Source organism: Larus michahellis, chromosome 5 (assembly GCF_964199755.1).
Source record: "Larus michahellis chromosome 5, bLarMic1.1, whole genome shotgun sequence".
NCBI lineage: Eukaryota > Metazoa > Chordata > Aves > Charadriiformes > Laridae > Larus > Larus michahellis.
In genome coordinates this window covers 16,766,016-16,781,317 of record NC_133900.1, presented here as the reverse complement: position 1 = coordinate 16,781,317, position 15,302 = coordinate 16,766,016, and the positions used below count along the sequence as shown (strand labels likewise).

At 37.8% G+C, this 15,302-nt stretch overlaps 1 protein-coding gene across 1 annotated transcript in view; it reads left to right on the top strand.

Annotated features, from left to right (window-relative positions):
• NAA15 (N-alpha-acetyltransferase 15, NatA auxiliary subunit) overlaps positions 1-13,689 on the top strand; it is a 39,345-nt gene extending 25,656 nt beyond the window's left edge. Inside the window, exons 13-20 of the mRNA XM_074588931.1 lie at positions 288-416; positions 2,712-2,925; positions 4,059-4,252; positions 6,394-6,502; positions 7,084-7,182; positions 7,936-8,079; positions 9,159-9,256; positions 12,216-13,689. Of these exons, the coding sequence (XP_074445032.1) occupies positions 288-416; positions 2,712-2,925; positions 4,059-4,252; positions 6,394-6,502; positions 7,084-7,182; positions 7,936-8,079; positions 9,159-9,256; positions 12,216-12,416 (1,188 nt within the window). The 3' untranslated portion in view covers positions 12,417-13,689. The remainder of the gene's footprint in view (positions 1-287; positions 417-2,711; positions 2,926-4,058; positions 4,253-6,393; positions 6,503-7,083; positions 7,183-7,935; positions 8,080-9,158; positions 9,257-12,215) is intronic.
• The last annotated feature ends 1,613 nt before the right edge of the window (positions 13,690-15,302 follow it).

Here is a 15,302-nt window from a genome sequence, read left to right as displayed (position 1 = left end):
AAAGATGAGGAACAGTCACAGTTCAGTGGTCACTACCTGGCTATTCTCTGTGTATTTCTGACTCTTCCAATAAGTGGAACACAGAATTATTTTTTTTTTTTATTAATGAACAAAGCAAGTCCATCTTACCTGTGGGGTTTCTGACTTTGAGGACTTCAGTTTTGAAATGTAGCATTCTTTTGATAGCCTCTTGACTTGTGCTTTCAATTAGAACTAGATAAAAGAAATGGCAGTTAAATTGAATGAGACTTATTTATTTTTTTTTATAATGCTGTTTTTGCTTTTAGGAAGGAACCTCGGCAGTAGAGAACTTGAATGAAATGCAGTGCATGTGGTTTCAGACAGAATGTGCGCAAGCTTACAAAGCAATGAACAAATTTGGAGAAGCACTTAAGAAATGCCACGAAATTGAGAGAGTACGTATCTAGTTAAACTGCCTAGGAAAACACTACCTTAAGTTTACTGTGCTGATGTATTTCCTTTCTGAGCAGTAAGAGTACACTTCATGTAGCTTCAGGAGAGATTTTGTTTCATGTTGCCTACTGGCGAGTTGATGAAATTGCTTTTCCTCCTAAAAATTCCATTGTCAACTGTGTATTATAAAGAGATTCTATAAAGTCATTTGAAGATCCGGGAAAGAACAGAAAACTCTCAGAAATAATCTTATTTTTGGCAAGGTACATAAAAATAGGTATTTGGGTGCAAACCAAGAGTATGTGTACTTTAAGTCCAAAAAGAACATGGCTGAGCTGACAAGCCCAGTTTTAAAGTAAAGGAAAGACGTCGCCTTGGTTACTGTTAAGCCACTGTACTTTAGAGAGTGAGAATAAATGTAAAAAACTATAAAAAATATTAAATATCTTCTGCTTTAAAAAAATAATAATACTAAGCTACAGTTTAAAAGAAGCTATTAAAATAAGCTGTTTGAAGTATAAAGACTTTGCAAAGTAGAAATTTTATCCAAAAAGGCGGGGGATACTTACACATTAAATTCAGATCCATAGTAAAGCAAACAAAAACATTTGGATGCACAACTTCTGAGAAAATAAGTATGGGTCAGTGGGGTTTTTTTAAGCACATTAGGTTCTGAAAAAAAAACAAAACAAAACAAAAAAAAAACCACAAAAAAACAAAAAACACAAACAGAGAAGACCAGACAGCTGAGGGTTTAAGTGAAGTGCTCAAAGAGGAGAACTTGGTAGGAACTTGCCTCTCTGCAAATAGAGAGGCTTAAGGAGATTTCAGCGCCAATGCTAGTCTGTGGAATATTCTCAGATTAGAACAAATTAACACAGTGATTCATCAGGACCATATTCTGTTCACACACATTCTTTAAATAAATTTGTGTAAAATCCTTCCAAAAGAATTTGTGTAAGGAACTGTTAGTCTTGTAAATTGTCTTGGGTACCAGAATACTTGTTGTATTCAGAAAACAGCAACAAAGCTTTTCTAAGGAAAAAGCAGTGCCTCTTAAATCTTTTAGAGGTGCCAGTTACTCTTAAGACCAGCCTAGTTGATAAAATGCATTCTGGATTTCAGAAGCTCTTTTGATGTCATCGTTCACACCATAAAGGATATAAACTGTCGCATGGATTTAATAGCTGGTTCACGGCTGGAAAAACAGAGTAGGAGCAAATGATCAGCTTTTACAAGAAAAGGAGTTTATCATGGAGATTACTGAGGCATCTCTCCAGGGTCTCGATTGTGTGATGTATCAATAGATGATCACAGAAAGGGAGCAAATAGTGCAAGGGCAACACTTGCACTGTCTCAATGATAAAATGACGCATAAAGCGTAATGTTCAACAGTGTAGTTGGTGAAGGAGGGACAAGAAGAATTCTTTGCCTGTGCATAAGTAGTAAAAGGTCTTACATGAATTACTATTGCTCAGGAAAGAAATCCCGGAACCTTTATAGACAGTGCTGCAAGACCTTCTGTGTTGGTGTGGAGCAGCAGTCAAAAGGAGAGTGTTGGGAATTAAATGACTAGAGAAGTAGTACTTTTCTTACATTATATAAATCTGTCATACTGTTTACATCTGAATATCACACCTCCTTAAAAATGAGCTAGTAAAATATGTGCCATGACATGAAGAGATTGCAATTAGCTTGTCATGCTTACTATCTTATCCTCAGCTTTGACAAGCAACAGCTGAGTTTCGGATTAGGTTGTATGAGATCATAAGTACATGGAGAAGTTGAAGAGGGGAATGACTCTTCACTGCTTCTCAAGCAAAAACAAGGGGACATCAGGTGACAATGAGGAAAGTGGATCTTGAATAAAAGGGAGTGCTTTCTCACACTATGTGTGATTTAAGTGCGGAATTCATTGCCACAGTATTTAATGGAAGTCAAAATTATACTTTCGACTGAAAAAATTAAGAGTTCATAGAAAAAAAAACCTCTTCGAATGCTGCTTAAATACAGAGAATGTAGAACCTTTGTCCCTTAAACTGCGAATTGTCAGAGGGTAGTTACTATTAAGAGATTGTGAAATGGATGAGTTTTGGTTCTGACCTAAGATGCCTTCTGCTCTTCTCACCATGATATTATTCTTGGAGAGTTTTGTTAACTCGCATTTCTAGAAGTTAGGGTGTATTTGTCAAGCAGTTTTTACTAAATTATTCCTTTGGGGCGAGTGTATTAAAAAAGTCAAAGTTAGTACCTTGTTGTTAATACTTGCTAAGTAATGTTATGTTATGTTGTGTTAGCATTTTGTAGAAATCACGGACGACCAGTTTGACTTTCACACTTACTGTATGAGGAAGATAACCCTTAGGTCTTATGTGGACTTGTTAAAACTAGAAGATGTACTTCGACAACATCCGTTCTACTTCAAAGCAGCGCGAATTGCCATAGAGATATATTTGAAACTTCATGATAATCCCTTAACAGATGAAAATAAAGAACACGAGGCTGATACAGGTATTCAACCCTCAGGATTTATTAAATATGCAGTTCCGCTAATTAGTGGATATTTTACAAAGATCCAGCATTCTTATAGTTGTCAACTGTAGCAGCCAAAAAGAAGAGTTTCGTCACAACTTGAAATAGGCAAATTGTAACTTGGCCGTAAACTAATGCATGTTTTTATTATGGTTATTATAAAACAATGATGGGTTTTGTAGCCACAGTTGTAATTCTTTGGTAAAGACATGTTTGTGTTATGATATGGCTGAGAAAACATGGAATTCTCATAGTTGTTGGTCCATGAAATAACAGATTGAAGCAGATGCGCTTGGTGGTAGCTCTTTCTAAGCATTTTATCAGTATGCAAAAATTTGAGTAGATAGCAACTTGAATTTTATCATCTCTTGTCTCTGATGTAAAAATAATGTTTAAATTCATCAATTTCTTTTTTTTAATCTCTGGAGAGCAACTTAAGTGGTTATAGCTTGGGGCACCTCAAATGGTATGAATAGAGGTTATTGAATCCTTCAAGAGGAATTTGTCACGTTTTAATATTTAAATTTAAATATTTAATATTTCTCATCTTGGTTAATTTGTGTGGCTTCAGGTTCAAATTAAGACAAGTAGAAGTGTAATAGAATTTCTTGTAGCCACATTCTGATGTGTTTTAAATTAATTCACCATGCTTTAATTGGAGGGAGGAGAGGATCTGAATATGAATCAAATTTAAGATGTCTGTAGGGCATTAAAAGCAAAGCTGGAACTTTCTGTGCCAGATTGTGACTATTTCACCTTATTTTTGTTAGGTCATTTAATTACTACCTTAAACATAAGTTGTGTGGTGTGATGCCGAAGGAATAAATCGATGTGTATTGGTGTGCACTTGTACTCCTGGCACTGGATTTGTGGAGTCAGCATGTGACACTATTGTCCTAGTTCCTGTTGCCCTGATCTCACAAAGGAATCTGCGAATTGTGAAGCAGCAGCGTAGGCTGTAAAATAATCTAAAATAAACTTTTACAAATGTAATGGCAGTATTACTAGTAGGTAGATATGGTTTAAAAAAAGATAATGGTATCTGACAACTGATTGAGACTGCTAATGTTAGACATCAACATTGTCCGGTTTTGCCCTTTGCGTGTGTACAGCGAATATGTCTGACAAGGAGCTAAAGAAGCTACGAAATAAGCAGAGAAGAGCACAGAAGAAAGCGCAGCTGGAGGAGGAGAAGAAGAATGCTGAGAAAGAGAAGCAACAGAGGAATCAGAAAAAGAAGAAGGATGATGACGATGAAGAAATTGGAGGACCGAAAGAAGAGCTTATCCCTGAGAAATTGGCAAAGGTGCTTACTAATGTAATAATAAAGTCATAGAAATTTCTAGAAAAGCTACAGTGAGCACACATACAATTTGAAAGCCATTCAGATAACTTGTTTAATTTTGTATGGCTTCTCTTCGCAGGCCGCATTTTAAACTAGGGGTAGTTTGTTGGATGTACTGTCAGTAATGTGATGAAATCAAAGCTTCTGTGCCTAGTTCTCAAAGGCAGCAATTGAAGTCAGACATTTGCTAGAGGTGGAATTATCTTCATGTGTGTATTGCACTAACTTGTTGATTATACCCTGTTTCTAGTTGATTGGATGGAAGTCTTTCTATTCTGTATGTCAGGTGATTATCTTTCACTCTTTATGCTTAATACATAAAGAAATCATTATGGGACATAGACAACCTGTGGAAGAGGAGACATTGAAACACTGAATGCTTTAACAGCATTTGTTCGCATTTGTTTTGCATGAGGGATGTGGTAGAAAGGATAAAGAAGCTGTTTGGGGAATAGCAGTAGACTAGACTGAGATGATGGATTTTGAGATCTGGATTAAGAACTGTGGCGATACAAAAAGGGGAGGCGACCCAGATGACTATTCTCGTGCTAAAAGTTGTACCTGTAAGGTGGAGGAAAACATTTGAAAGGTGTAGGGAAAGATAATGGAAAAAATGTAGACTGAAAAATTAATTTTTAGTAATAGTAGTATAGCATCCAAGTACTGATAGATACTGTATTCGGTGTTTTTTCGCATTCCGTGTATTTTCACATTACATGTATAATGAATATTACTGGGTCTTGGGGAGACGATATTTGAAAGCTGAGAGAGTGAATTTCACTCTGTAGGCAGGAAGCAAGTGGCTTTAAAAACTTGACGGGTCATTTAAGAATATCGTTGGTACTTCTGATGTTTAGCTCACTGGTTGCAAGCAGCAGCACACTAATTGCAGTGCTAGTTAAGATTGAAATGGTCACAATGGCATGTACTGAAATTGAGTTCTGGGGTAGAGGGGGTGTCATGGGATAACCCAGGAAAATCTAGGCAGTGCCCAAGATTATAGGGAATAGTTGCAGCTGTATAATGCATTCCTTTGGCAAGTATCCCTAATTGTATTCCAGATTTAATATCAGAATCATGATATAGACACTTCCAAATTCAGTTGGTTCCCCGTGCCAGAAGACCATTTCTGATGTAGTTGGTCACTGGCAAACAGTTTTCCTGAAGCAGTTGCCCCTGTACTTTGGTGGGTATGTAGCTTTGGCACTAAAGGCGTAGCTTTGAAATCTGTTTTATTATATGTTCCAAATCGTTTAGTTGATGGTGATATATGCAAACTTGTAAAAGCACGTATAAATGGTGCATTTTTTAATGAAAACAGCTGTTCTGTATGGTTAGCAGGAACTCTGTAAGGTCCGTCATTGTCTTCAACTCCGTTATTTGCAATGAAGTGCATTACTTCAACGTTACTGAACTGTTATTGACAGACAATAATTAAATTTTGTATCTGATTCTTAGAGAGTTGCTTATGTTCATAAAAACATAAATCTGAAGGACAACAGGCAGTTCTTGTTTGCATTATCCCTCACCTCTAGATGCAAGAGATCTGTCTGTAAAGAGTCGTGGCACAGAATTAATTTGTGTTAAAGCTGTCCACTTACTGGATTACGCTACCTAAGACCCAGAGACCATGATCAATATCTAGTTACTTCAAGCTTGCTGTTAATATCCTTGGCTGGGAATGTCGCCGTGACTTGGCAGCTTTCAGGAACCTGGCTGAAGCTCACATGAAGAGACTGTCACGGGCATAAAGTAGTCATTTACCAGCCAGTGTCTCAGGCCCGTGCTGCCCATTATAGTGCAGGTTCAGCTGCAGCTGTATTTACTACTAATGTTTGATAGAAGGCAAAGACTTTTCTCTCTATAGGAAAATGTGATTTGTAACCATCACAAAGCAGTTTTTTAGACTTCACAGTCCGTGTTTTAAACACTAATATTGAGTGAAAGGTGCAAAATCTGTAACATAAGAGGTTCTAAGCGTCTTTTGCATTGCCTTATAATAATAACTCTTATGTGACTCAGAAATAGCTAATTTTCTTGTTGTAGAGTTACTAGCTTTAAACTTTGTGACTTAGTTGTGTGTCACTTCCTTGAATCTGTAGGTTGAAGCACCTTTGGAAGAAGCCATTAAATTTTTAACACCCCTGAAGAATTTAGTGAAGAACAAAATAGAGACGCATCTTTTTGCCTTCGAGATTTATTTTCGAAAAGGTAGGTGAGAAAACTAATGAAAGCAATTCTTAAAGTTGTATACTAGAATTTAAGCAGAAATTATTGATGAGATACAAGGAGTCAATCCCTGTTGAAATACACAGCTTTTCATTGGGCCGATAACCTCAGCTGTGAGCCACACAACATTAACCAACACACAAGTTTGAACATTTGGTGATTATCCACTTTCTTTGCCATGTTTAAATCTATAAGCAATCAGACTGTAGTTAATTCTTGCAGCTTGCATTTATCCTAGTTATTTGTCTATAGTTTGCAGAACTACACACTGTAGAGAAGTGGTGTACATTTGCTAAAGAGAACTGGTCTTTTGAAACACTTTTGAATTCTTTTATCAGTTAAATATTGTGCTGTAAGAACTTCTTATGTTCAAATTTACTTACAAGTTAGCAGGCTTAATTCACTGGTTAAATAAACACACGTTAGAAAAAATGGCTGTTGCAGTACACTCAGCTTTTATTTCTTCTGATCATTCTGATTTCAAACACTAAATACTCCTGCAACATAATGCAGTGAGTTCCAGCCGCAGGTTTTTGACCATTTGCCAATGCTTTCTTTTCCAGAGAAGTTCCTTCTGATGCTTCAGTCTGTGAAGAGAGCCTTTGCTATTGATTCTAGTCATCCTTGGCTTCATGAGTGTATGATTCATCTCTTCAGCAGCGGTAAGTATCCATTTGATACGACTTCATCTGTACGTGCTTCCAGGTGATGCCCAGCCCACATACAGTGATGATTTTTAGTTTATAGACTGTTAGCAGAATTGATTCAAAATATTTAATGCACATATTAGAAAGCTTTTTAAACAACTGATTCATGCTAACGTTAAGTATGTTTATCATGACTGCAGCTGGATTTAGTAGTTATTCTAATAAGTATTAGCAAGTCTTTTTAAGATTGTGAGTAGTATGGTGAACTCCTGAAAGCGTGAGCGAGTGAAGAAATGGAAACTGCAGAGTGAGGAATCTGGCTTTTCTGCTGGCAGCCTGTGTCGGCGTGCAAGCAGAGGCTTAGAATTACGTCCTTTTTGTTAAAAGGTTGGAAGGATTCTCTCCCTTCCCTTGCCCCAGAGGTTATCCTTCCTGTTGATGGCTACAGACTACGTACATTTAGGAACAGACTTGTGTGACCTCAGACTTTGACCCTCATAGATTTTAATCAGTAAGGGGGAGAGCGTATTGAAGTAAAAAGGCTTTTTTCTGATGCTTTTTCTAAGCATCAGAAAACTGTCACAGTTAACTGGATCTGTCTGGAAAAAGCTTATTTACCCTTTTGAATTCCATGTATCTTCCCTTGAGATTGTTTCAATTATGTTAAGAATGTAAACATGAAAAAATATTAAAATAATTGCATTAAGTAGACTTTAATGTGATTACCTGTGCTCACCTCTATTAACCTTTTTTTTTCCAATTCAATAGTATCTGAAAGTAAGGATCTGCCTGATGTAGTTAGAACGGTGTTAAACCAAGAAATGAATCGGCTTTTTGGAGCAACTAATCCAAAGAACTTCAATGAAGCTTTCCTTAAAAAGAACTATGACTCACTACCACATAGGTTATCAGGTATTTTGCCTTTATCCTCTTTCTGCCCTGCTTCTGTATTTTCTGTGCTTATCTAGCAGTGGCATCTCAGTATCAGTGATGTAAAAAATAAAACAAAATCAATCACTCTTTCCATCAGGAATGCTTTTTTTTCCTCTTAGTTTGTGTTTTTGTGACATGTGACCACCAAGTTGTCTGTGGGGTTTTTAATGTCTTCTATATGCTGCTAAAAAACAAATTTTTGGACCTCTCTGCCCTGTTTGCCTTTCTGATGTATGCTGAATGCATCATGAGGCTGTAACTGCATTAATGCATCTGTGAAATAGCTTGTGTGAGCTATGGTACGTGAAGTCGTGTTTCTGAGTTGCAGAGTTTGTTTTGATACTTTTAATTGAAGAGGCTGACTGCCAAGAGAAATGCGCTGAGCGCTAAACAAGCCAGATAGCACCCAGAGTTGCTGGTGTGCCTAACAGGAGGAGCTTAGATGGTGTTACAAAAGGCTGTTTGTCACTAGTGACCGCATATAACGGTGGGTACCACGTGGGAAACAGGATGTAAACCACCCAGTGGGGCAGCACCGCTGTTGCGGCTCAGACCTGGCCACAGAAAGCAGTGCGTTTGCTCTCGCATCTTTTCTGCCACCAAGTCCCTTCACCTCCATGTATGCCAAGGGACTCAGAATTGTGCCCTGGTGGTGTCTTGGCACTGTATTGTTACGAGAGCTCTGTGGGCACCTCTGTTGCGTGCCCCGGTTTCTGAGCGAAGGAGATGTGAGCAGTGGTGCTGGAGGGAACCGTAGTGTGTTTTGTTAGCAGGTCTGACTTGTTATCTTCACTGCCTGGGATGCCATGGTACGCTGCAAAATGCTGCTGCCCTGCAGGATAGACAGTGCCTGTTTGTTGTAATGCATTGTGTATCATTGAATAGTAGACTTAAAGCTTCTCCTTGCTTAGGTGTCAAGCTTTAATGCTGCAAGTGGTTCCATTTTGAACTACTACTGTAGAGTTCAGTATTCTCTCTTAGTCATATTATCTCTATTTTATGTTTGTTTATGCTTTTGGTCATCCGCTGAGTGCTGAAGTTTATTTTTCCTCCTGCAGCTGCCAAAATGATGTACTATTTAGATCCTTCCAGTCAGAAAAGGGCAGTGGAGCTGGCAATGACCCTGGATGAATCCCTCATTAACAGAAATCTTCAGGTAACAGCTATTTATAAATTGTAGACAATTTCTGGTATATCTATGGAAGCTTTATGCAAATTATGGAGGTAAGAGGAAGATGAAATGATTGCTGTGATTTACGATAAGGAGGTTGGGTTGTCATGTGAGAGAAAGAGGTATCGGGTTCATCTGAAATGAAATGTTTAGTGTCCTTTTCACACGTTAGCTTAATTTAGTTTTGCCATAATATGGAAAATAGCTAGCTAGCAGTAGAAACCATGTCACTGCTGCAGGTGGTGGGAAAGCTTATTAAACACAGGAGAGTTCACGTGGCAAAAGATACTAAAGCCCCCCAATAAGAAAAGATTGTAGTCTGTCCGAGCTTTGGCTGTTACACAGACGAGTGTTTACAAGAAAAAGATTGGCTTAGGAGTGGCTCAGACTCCGTGAAAGCTTGCCCTATTCATCCCCCTGCAAGCTGTGTGAATTATCTTAGTTTTAATAAAAGGCGCATATGTACGTTTTGGCGTTAGTACGTAGATAAGTAAAAAGCTCACCAAACTTTGAAATTCTGCTCCATTCTGGTGGTGATGGAATAATCCCCTGTGCCACTACCACCATGCCCCCTTCCCTCTCCCCCACCTTCATCTGGGAAAGCGATCAGTTCTGACTTGCCATTCAAAGTATTTGAGAGAGAAGGTAATTTATTTTTTTTTTTAGTATCTTCAGATTTTTCTTATGAAAAATTATTAAACATGTTTTTTTTCTTCCTGTGACCACATACTGGCAGAACCTTACCTGACAAAGCAGAGAAGGAATAAAACATCCTTTTCTTTTCTAGTATTTTCTAAGATATTTCTGTGTCCTCGTCAAACCATTTCCTTTGGCATCACTGTGAGAGTGTCCAGCACATTTAATTAAGTATTAGAGAGATTCCTTGGTGGGCCATGCGAACTTTAGGATATTTCATTTCTCTCAGTTCCCCTGGCACTTTATTTCTTTATTGTGCTCTTTATGTCTGGGGACTCAAGAACTTTTTAGATCTATTACAAGTAAAATAGGTGAACTTACTAGTAAAATTATTAATTTGTAAGCCAAACCCAGCTTTTTCCAAAAAACATCCCTTTGGAAATATGCTCTGTTCAACAGAACTGTAATTGGGAAGGATTTTAAATTTACAATAGAATTTTTGGACAAAATAGAGGGGGGGAGGGGAAAGAGAGACAAGAAAAGACAATTTGCCATGATTTATAAACTTGCTTAGGATGTTAAAGATTCACATTCTTTCTTTAGCTGTTCTGGTTATGGGACGCCAACTCATGTCTTTTATAACCTAAGTGCATATTTGGCAGTTTTCATAACTTTTTCTTGTTTGCTTTCTTGTTTGGGTGGAGGTTTTTTTGTGTTCTTGTTTGAGCAGTCTCAAAAAGCTTAAGATAGATTATCAATAGATTAAATGGCCTTCAGCAGCATACTTTTTGCCTCATAGCTGTGGGGTTTTGCCTGAGAATGGGATTCTGGGAAAATATAACCAAAAATGCGTGGTTGTTTTAGAGGCGTTATTTTGGTAGGACTACAAGAAGCATTTGCTTTCTGAGCAGTGTATAAAGATGATATACACAGCATTGTAATAAAACTGGAAAAGTTCATTTTAAGCGTTCTTGGTGCCAACATAAAGTAAGAGTTGGAGATCTACTGAACTTTTAAGATGGGAAATTGGAAAAAATGAGAATCTGAAGGAGTCTAGGCATTCGTTGGAAGGCATTCTCGGGTGCAAAGAGATCAAATTTATTACACTTCATTTTAGTAAAGACCAGCTGTCTCAGCACATTGCAGGCATAAATCTTAGATATATTTGGTGACCTGTGGATGCCAGTGTCCCAGAGAGCCAATGTGAGGAGAAGGAGTTGTTGAAGAGAACTTCATAACCCCACGGCAGGAGGACAGAGCAGTTAATCTCAATACACAGAACAAATAAAAGCTATAGTAAATGTCAGAGAAGTGGAAAAAGACTGGCTTACTATGCTAATGCTGCCATACAGGACACGGACGGATGCTAAATGCTGCCAGGCGTCAGTGAAGCTCAGTAGGTTTGGTTTCTCATGCTTGGAATGCAAGTTGGAAAAAAAAAAAAAAAAAAAAAAACAACAGGAAATCCCCTTTTTCTCTTCTAAATCATGAACAAAAATGGATATGAAACTGCAGATATATCTGAAGGATGTGATAGTATCTGAGTAATTTGGTTTGATTCACTAGTTACAGACGTACTGCAGTTAAGTCACGTATCCTTCAATGTAAAAATGTTTTCTTTTTCCCCCTACTGGAAATGTTTTCCCATCTAATTATGGCTGTTCAGCTGTTTCTATTTTTACATTTTAATTATATTCCACAATTCTTCCAATTCTATCTGAAAGCACATTCACAGAAGTCATTATTAGGAAATTACAGTATAAATTCTGGATTAATTGTTTTTATTTGTGAACACTAAAATTCAAACGCACGTTACGTATTGCTGAAATGTTCGGTGTATCCCAGGATTTTGGGGGGGTGCACCACAAACCCAAAAACCACATTTAGTTGGTTCTTGGTTGCCAACTTGTAAGAATCAGTTTGGGTTTTTTAGGAAAATAAGGAACAGGTGATGAATTTTCCTGTGCAACCTGCTCTAGGTGAGCCTGCTTTGGCAGCAGGGGGGTTGGACTAGATGATTTCCAGAGGTCCCTTCCAACCCCTTCTGTTCTGTGAAATGAGTATTTTTCGTTTTCAGTCAAGATTTCTAGCTGTTTCTTAAAATGCCTCTTTAAACTGCATTATTTTAAATCAGACTCCACTGGTATTTCATGCTGTGTGTGGTTAAAAAAAAGTCATTTGATACCAGTAGAAACTTGAAAACAATACTTGGAGTTTGTTTTCTTTGTAGGACTGTATTTCTGGTTTGTGAGTGTTCAGATGAACGTGTAAGAAACCGTAACACTTCTTTATTTTTCTCTCTAATTAGACTTGTATGGAGGTATTAGAAGCTTTATGTGACGGTAGCCTTGGAGACTGTAAAGAAGCATCTGAAACTTACAGAGCAAATTGTCATAAGCTTTTCCCTTATGCTTTGGCTTTCATGCCCCCTGGATATGAAGAGGATATGAAGATCACAGTTAATGGAGATAGTTCTGCAGAACCTGAAGAACTGGCCAATGAAATATGAACAACTTTATTGGAAAAAAATGACATTGGACCATATCTGGTGTATAATATTTTTGTCACGCACCTGCTGAATTGTCCTAATGTACACGGAGAACAGAAGGAAAAAAAAAACCACCACAAACCGTTGCCTTCAAATAGTTTTACTTTTTTTTTTTTATCCTGCTGACAAAGTATATATATAAAATATCTAACATATTACTGGATATAGGTTGTTCGGTTTCTTAAAAATTAAAAGCTGCTAAAATTGAAGAAAAAAAACCCTTCTCCTTACCTACCTACCCATGTTTTTAACTAATTTATATAAAATCTGGAGGCATGTAGCCCTCGGAGCAGGTGTGTGGCAGAAATATTACTTTAAATTTGTCTTGTGAGATTACTGTTATCTCAGACAGCAAAAATGCTGTTTTAGCACTGGATTCTTTCACTGAGCACAAAGAGTTGTTGGGGCTTTAGCATCTGACTGATTTTGATACGGGGATGATTCTGTCCATAGGAAGTAAGCAATGTGAATCAGAATATACAGAGAAACCTGCAACATACGTCTTATGTTGTGGATGCTGGGACATACAGATATCAGGCTGAATTAAGAAACATAGTGTGTTCAATAAGCTTGTTGTGTCTCTGAAATTCACTGTACACGATCAGTTTGGTGTTCTTGCACCACAGTTTTTAACTGAAGGAACCGGTTAAATATCTCTCTCTCTCTCTTTTTGAATTAAACTCGGGGAGGGAGGGGGGAGAATCAACATTGCTGTTCTGGAGATGAACCTATCCGCGTAGGTTGGCCAAACTTTTTAAAACTGTAATGCAAGAACCAAATAAAATTATGCACTGTGATGTGGCACCAACTAATTAGAAAGACAGCATGCATTTTTCACATAGAGTGAAAAGAAACTGAGAACATACTATGGCTTGAAGTTGCAAAGAGGAGAACTCCTGACTACCGTTGTGACTGATCAAGAGACTAATAGTTTAAAACCTCAGCAGGCCTTGTTCACGTTATGCAGAAAAAAATAAAATAAAAGTGCTGCAGTTTAGATACCTCTGGAACTTTTCCACAGTGTCACAGGTTTGTAATACTTGAAGCCCTACATTTCTAAGAATATATTTCTTGCTCAGTTGTTTCAGGCAAGCCCAAGACTTTGTAACTTTTAAGGGGCCCAAGATTTTTTTTCAATAACAGACCAGCTTCTTATTCCTGCAGTTACAGATGTAATTTCCTTTGTCAAACATAAGGTACCAAATATAATGCAATAAAACGTTTTGAAAAACAATTGTGTGAATATTTAAACCAATCTCTGTTGTACTTTGAAAAATGAATGGGTTCGCTAGAGTGCAGCTCAGGGTTGGCTTACTGTGCTGTCCGGTTACGCTAGTAATGTCACTGCTGATGGGTGGTCGTCGAGTATAAAGTGCAAATACATATTATATGTAAATACTGAATGTCTGGGAAGTCCTATAACACAGAATGCTTTACTACTTGGCTTTTAAGTTCCATCAGTGTTACGTTGAATTTTATTTTCCGAGTCAAGCTTCAGTCTACAAGTCTACTGTGTTAATAATATAGATAAGTGCTCAAATGTGGTTATTTTTTTTTATAGGCTCATCATATAGAACAGAGCAGAAAATAAACTACAGCTTATAAAGTGAGTGCCTTCTTTGCTGCAGGAGTTCAGTTACAGAGTCTCTGTTGTGTGGATACACAGCCTTCCTCTTCCACATCATGGAATTCAGTGATTGACACGTACAGTTAAGAAATCCAGGAAGACTTATTGGCGTTTGTAGTTTTCTAACTGTCAGAAGAACAGGTTTTTGTTTCTTGTGTCTTCAGCACCACTTTCTTTTCATGGTTAGACTATCGTTGTGTACCTTTTCAGTGTAGTTCATGTCGGAAATGTAAGTTGTATTGCTCTATTTGTGTATTTAATCTGCTGGGCTTTTAGGGACTAGAATACCTATGGAGCCTTTAATTGACTCTGGTATTTATGTCTAGATCTCAGTCTTTTCTGCAGCCTGAGATACTTGGACTGCATGTCTTCTGCAACTCCTGAAGATGGTTCAATCTTGCCTACACAAGCTATGAGCTTTTGGCCTTGCCTCTGAGTATTGCTGCCGTTTCCTTGGCTTCTGATGCTTAGCTGGAGGCAGATGAGTGCTCACTCTTTTTAACAGATTGTGAATTGCATCAAGCAATTTTTAATTTTTTTTTTTCCAAATTCTGAGGTTTTTTGGGTGCTGCCTATAAATGGGATTATTTCCTTTTTCACCGCCTGCTTTTGCATTGAAATAGATGAACTTAAAAGCAAGAAGTTACTTGTTATCTTTCATTATGCAAGTGGGAAAGGATATTTCTGTGGGCCTTCCAGAAGCCTCCATCTACACATCTGTTGTGGTTTCCCCCAAAGACACTTCTTCATAACCTTGCTGTGAAAGGCATCCCTAGTGCTTCAGAGATGATGCTTTCGGATTAAAGAGGTTCCTCATCTCCTTCCAGAAGACTGCAGTCCCAAATGAAACTAAGTCAAGAGTTTACCTGAAGAAGGTGGTTCTTTAATTGGCAAAGGATTTGTTATTCCTTCATCTTCGCATCTCTCCTGTTTAGATGCAATGCCAACTTCTGAGGAAGAGTTTTTAAGAGCTGGAAGTGAAGTTACAACCCAATGCAATGAGTCTTGCAAAGTGGTAGCAGACAGTGTCATTCTACAGTGAAAGTTTCCCTTTGCATGCCGAGATCCAAAATTGTAATCGTTGGTGCTCGACTGCCAAAGCAGGTGAGCAGGGATTACAGTCATGGTCAGAGTGATGTAGAATGTCATTAATGACGTGATTTCGTTTGATTCTTCATGATTTTCACTGCAGAAAGATGTTCTCACCATCAGTGGAGCCA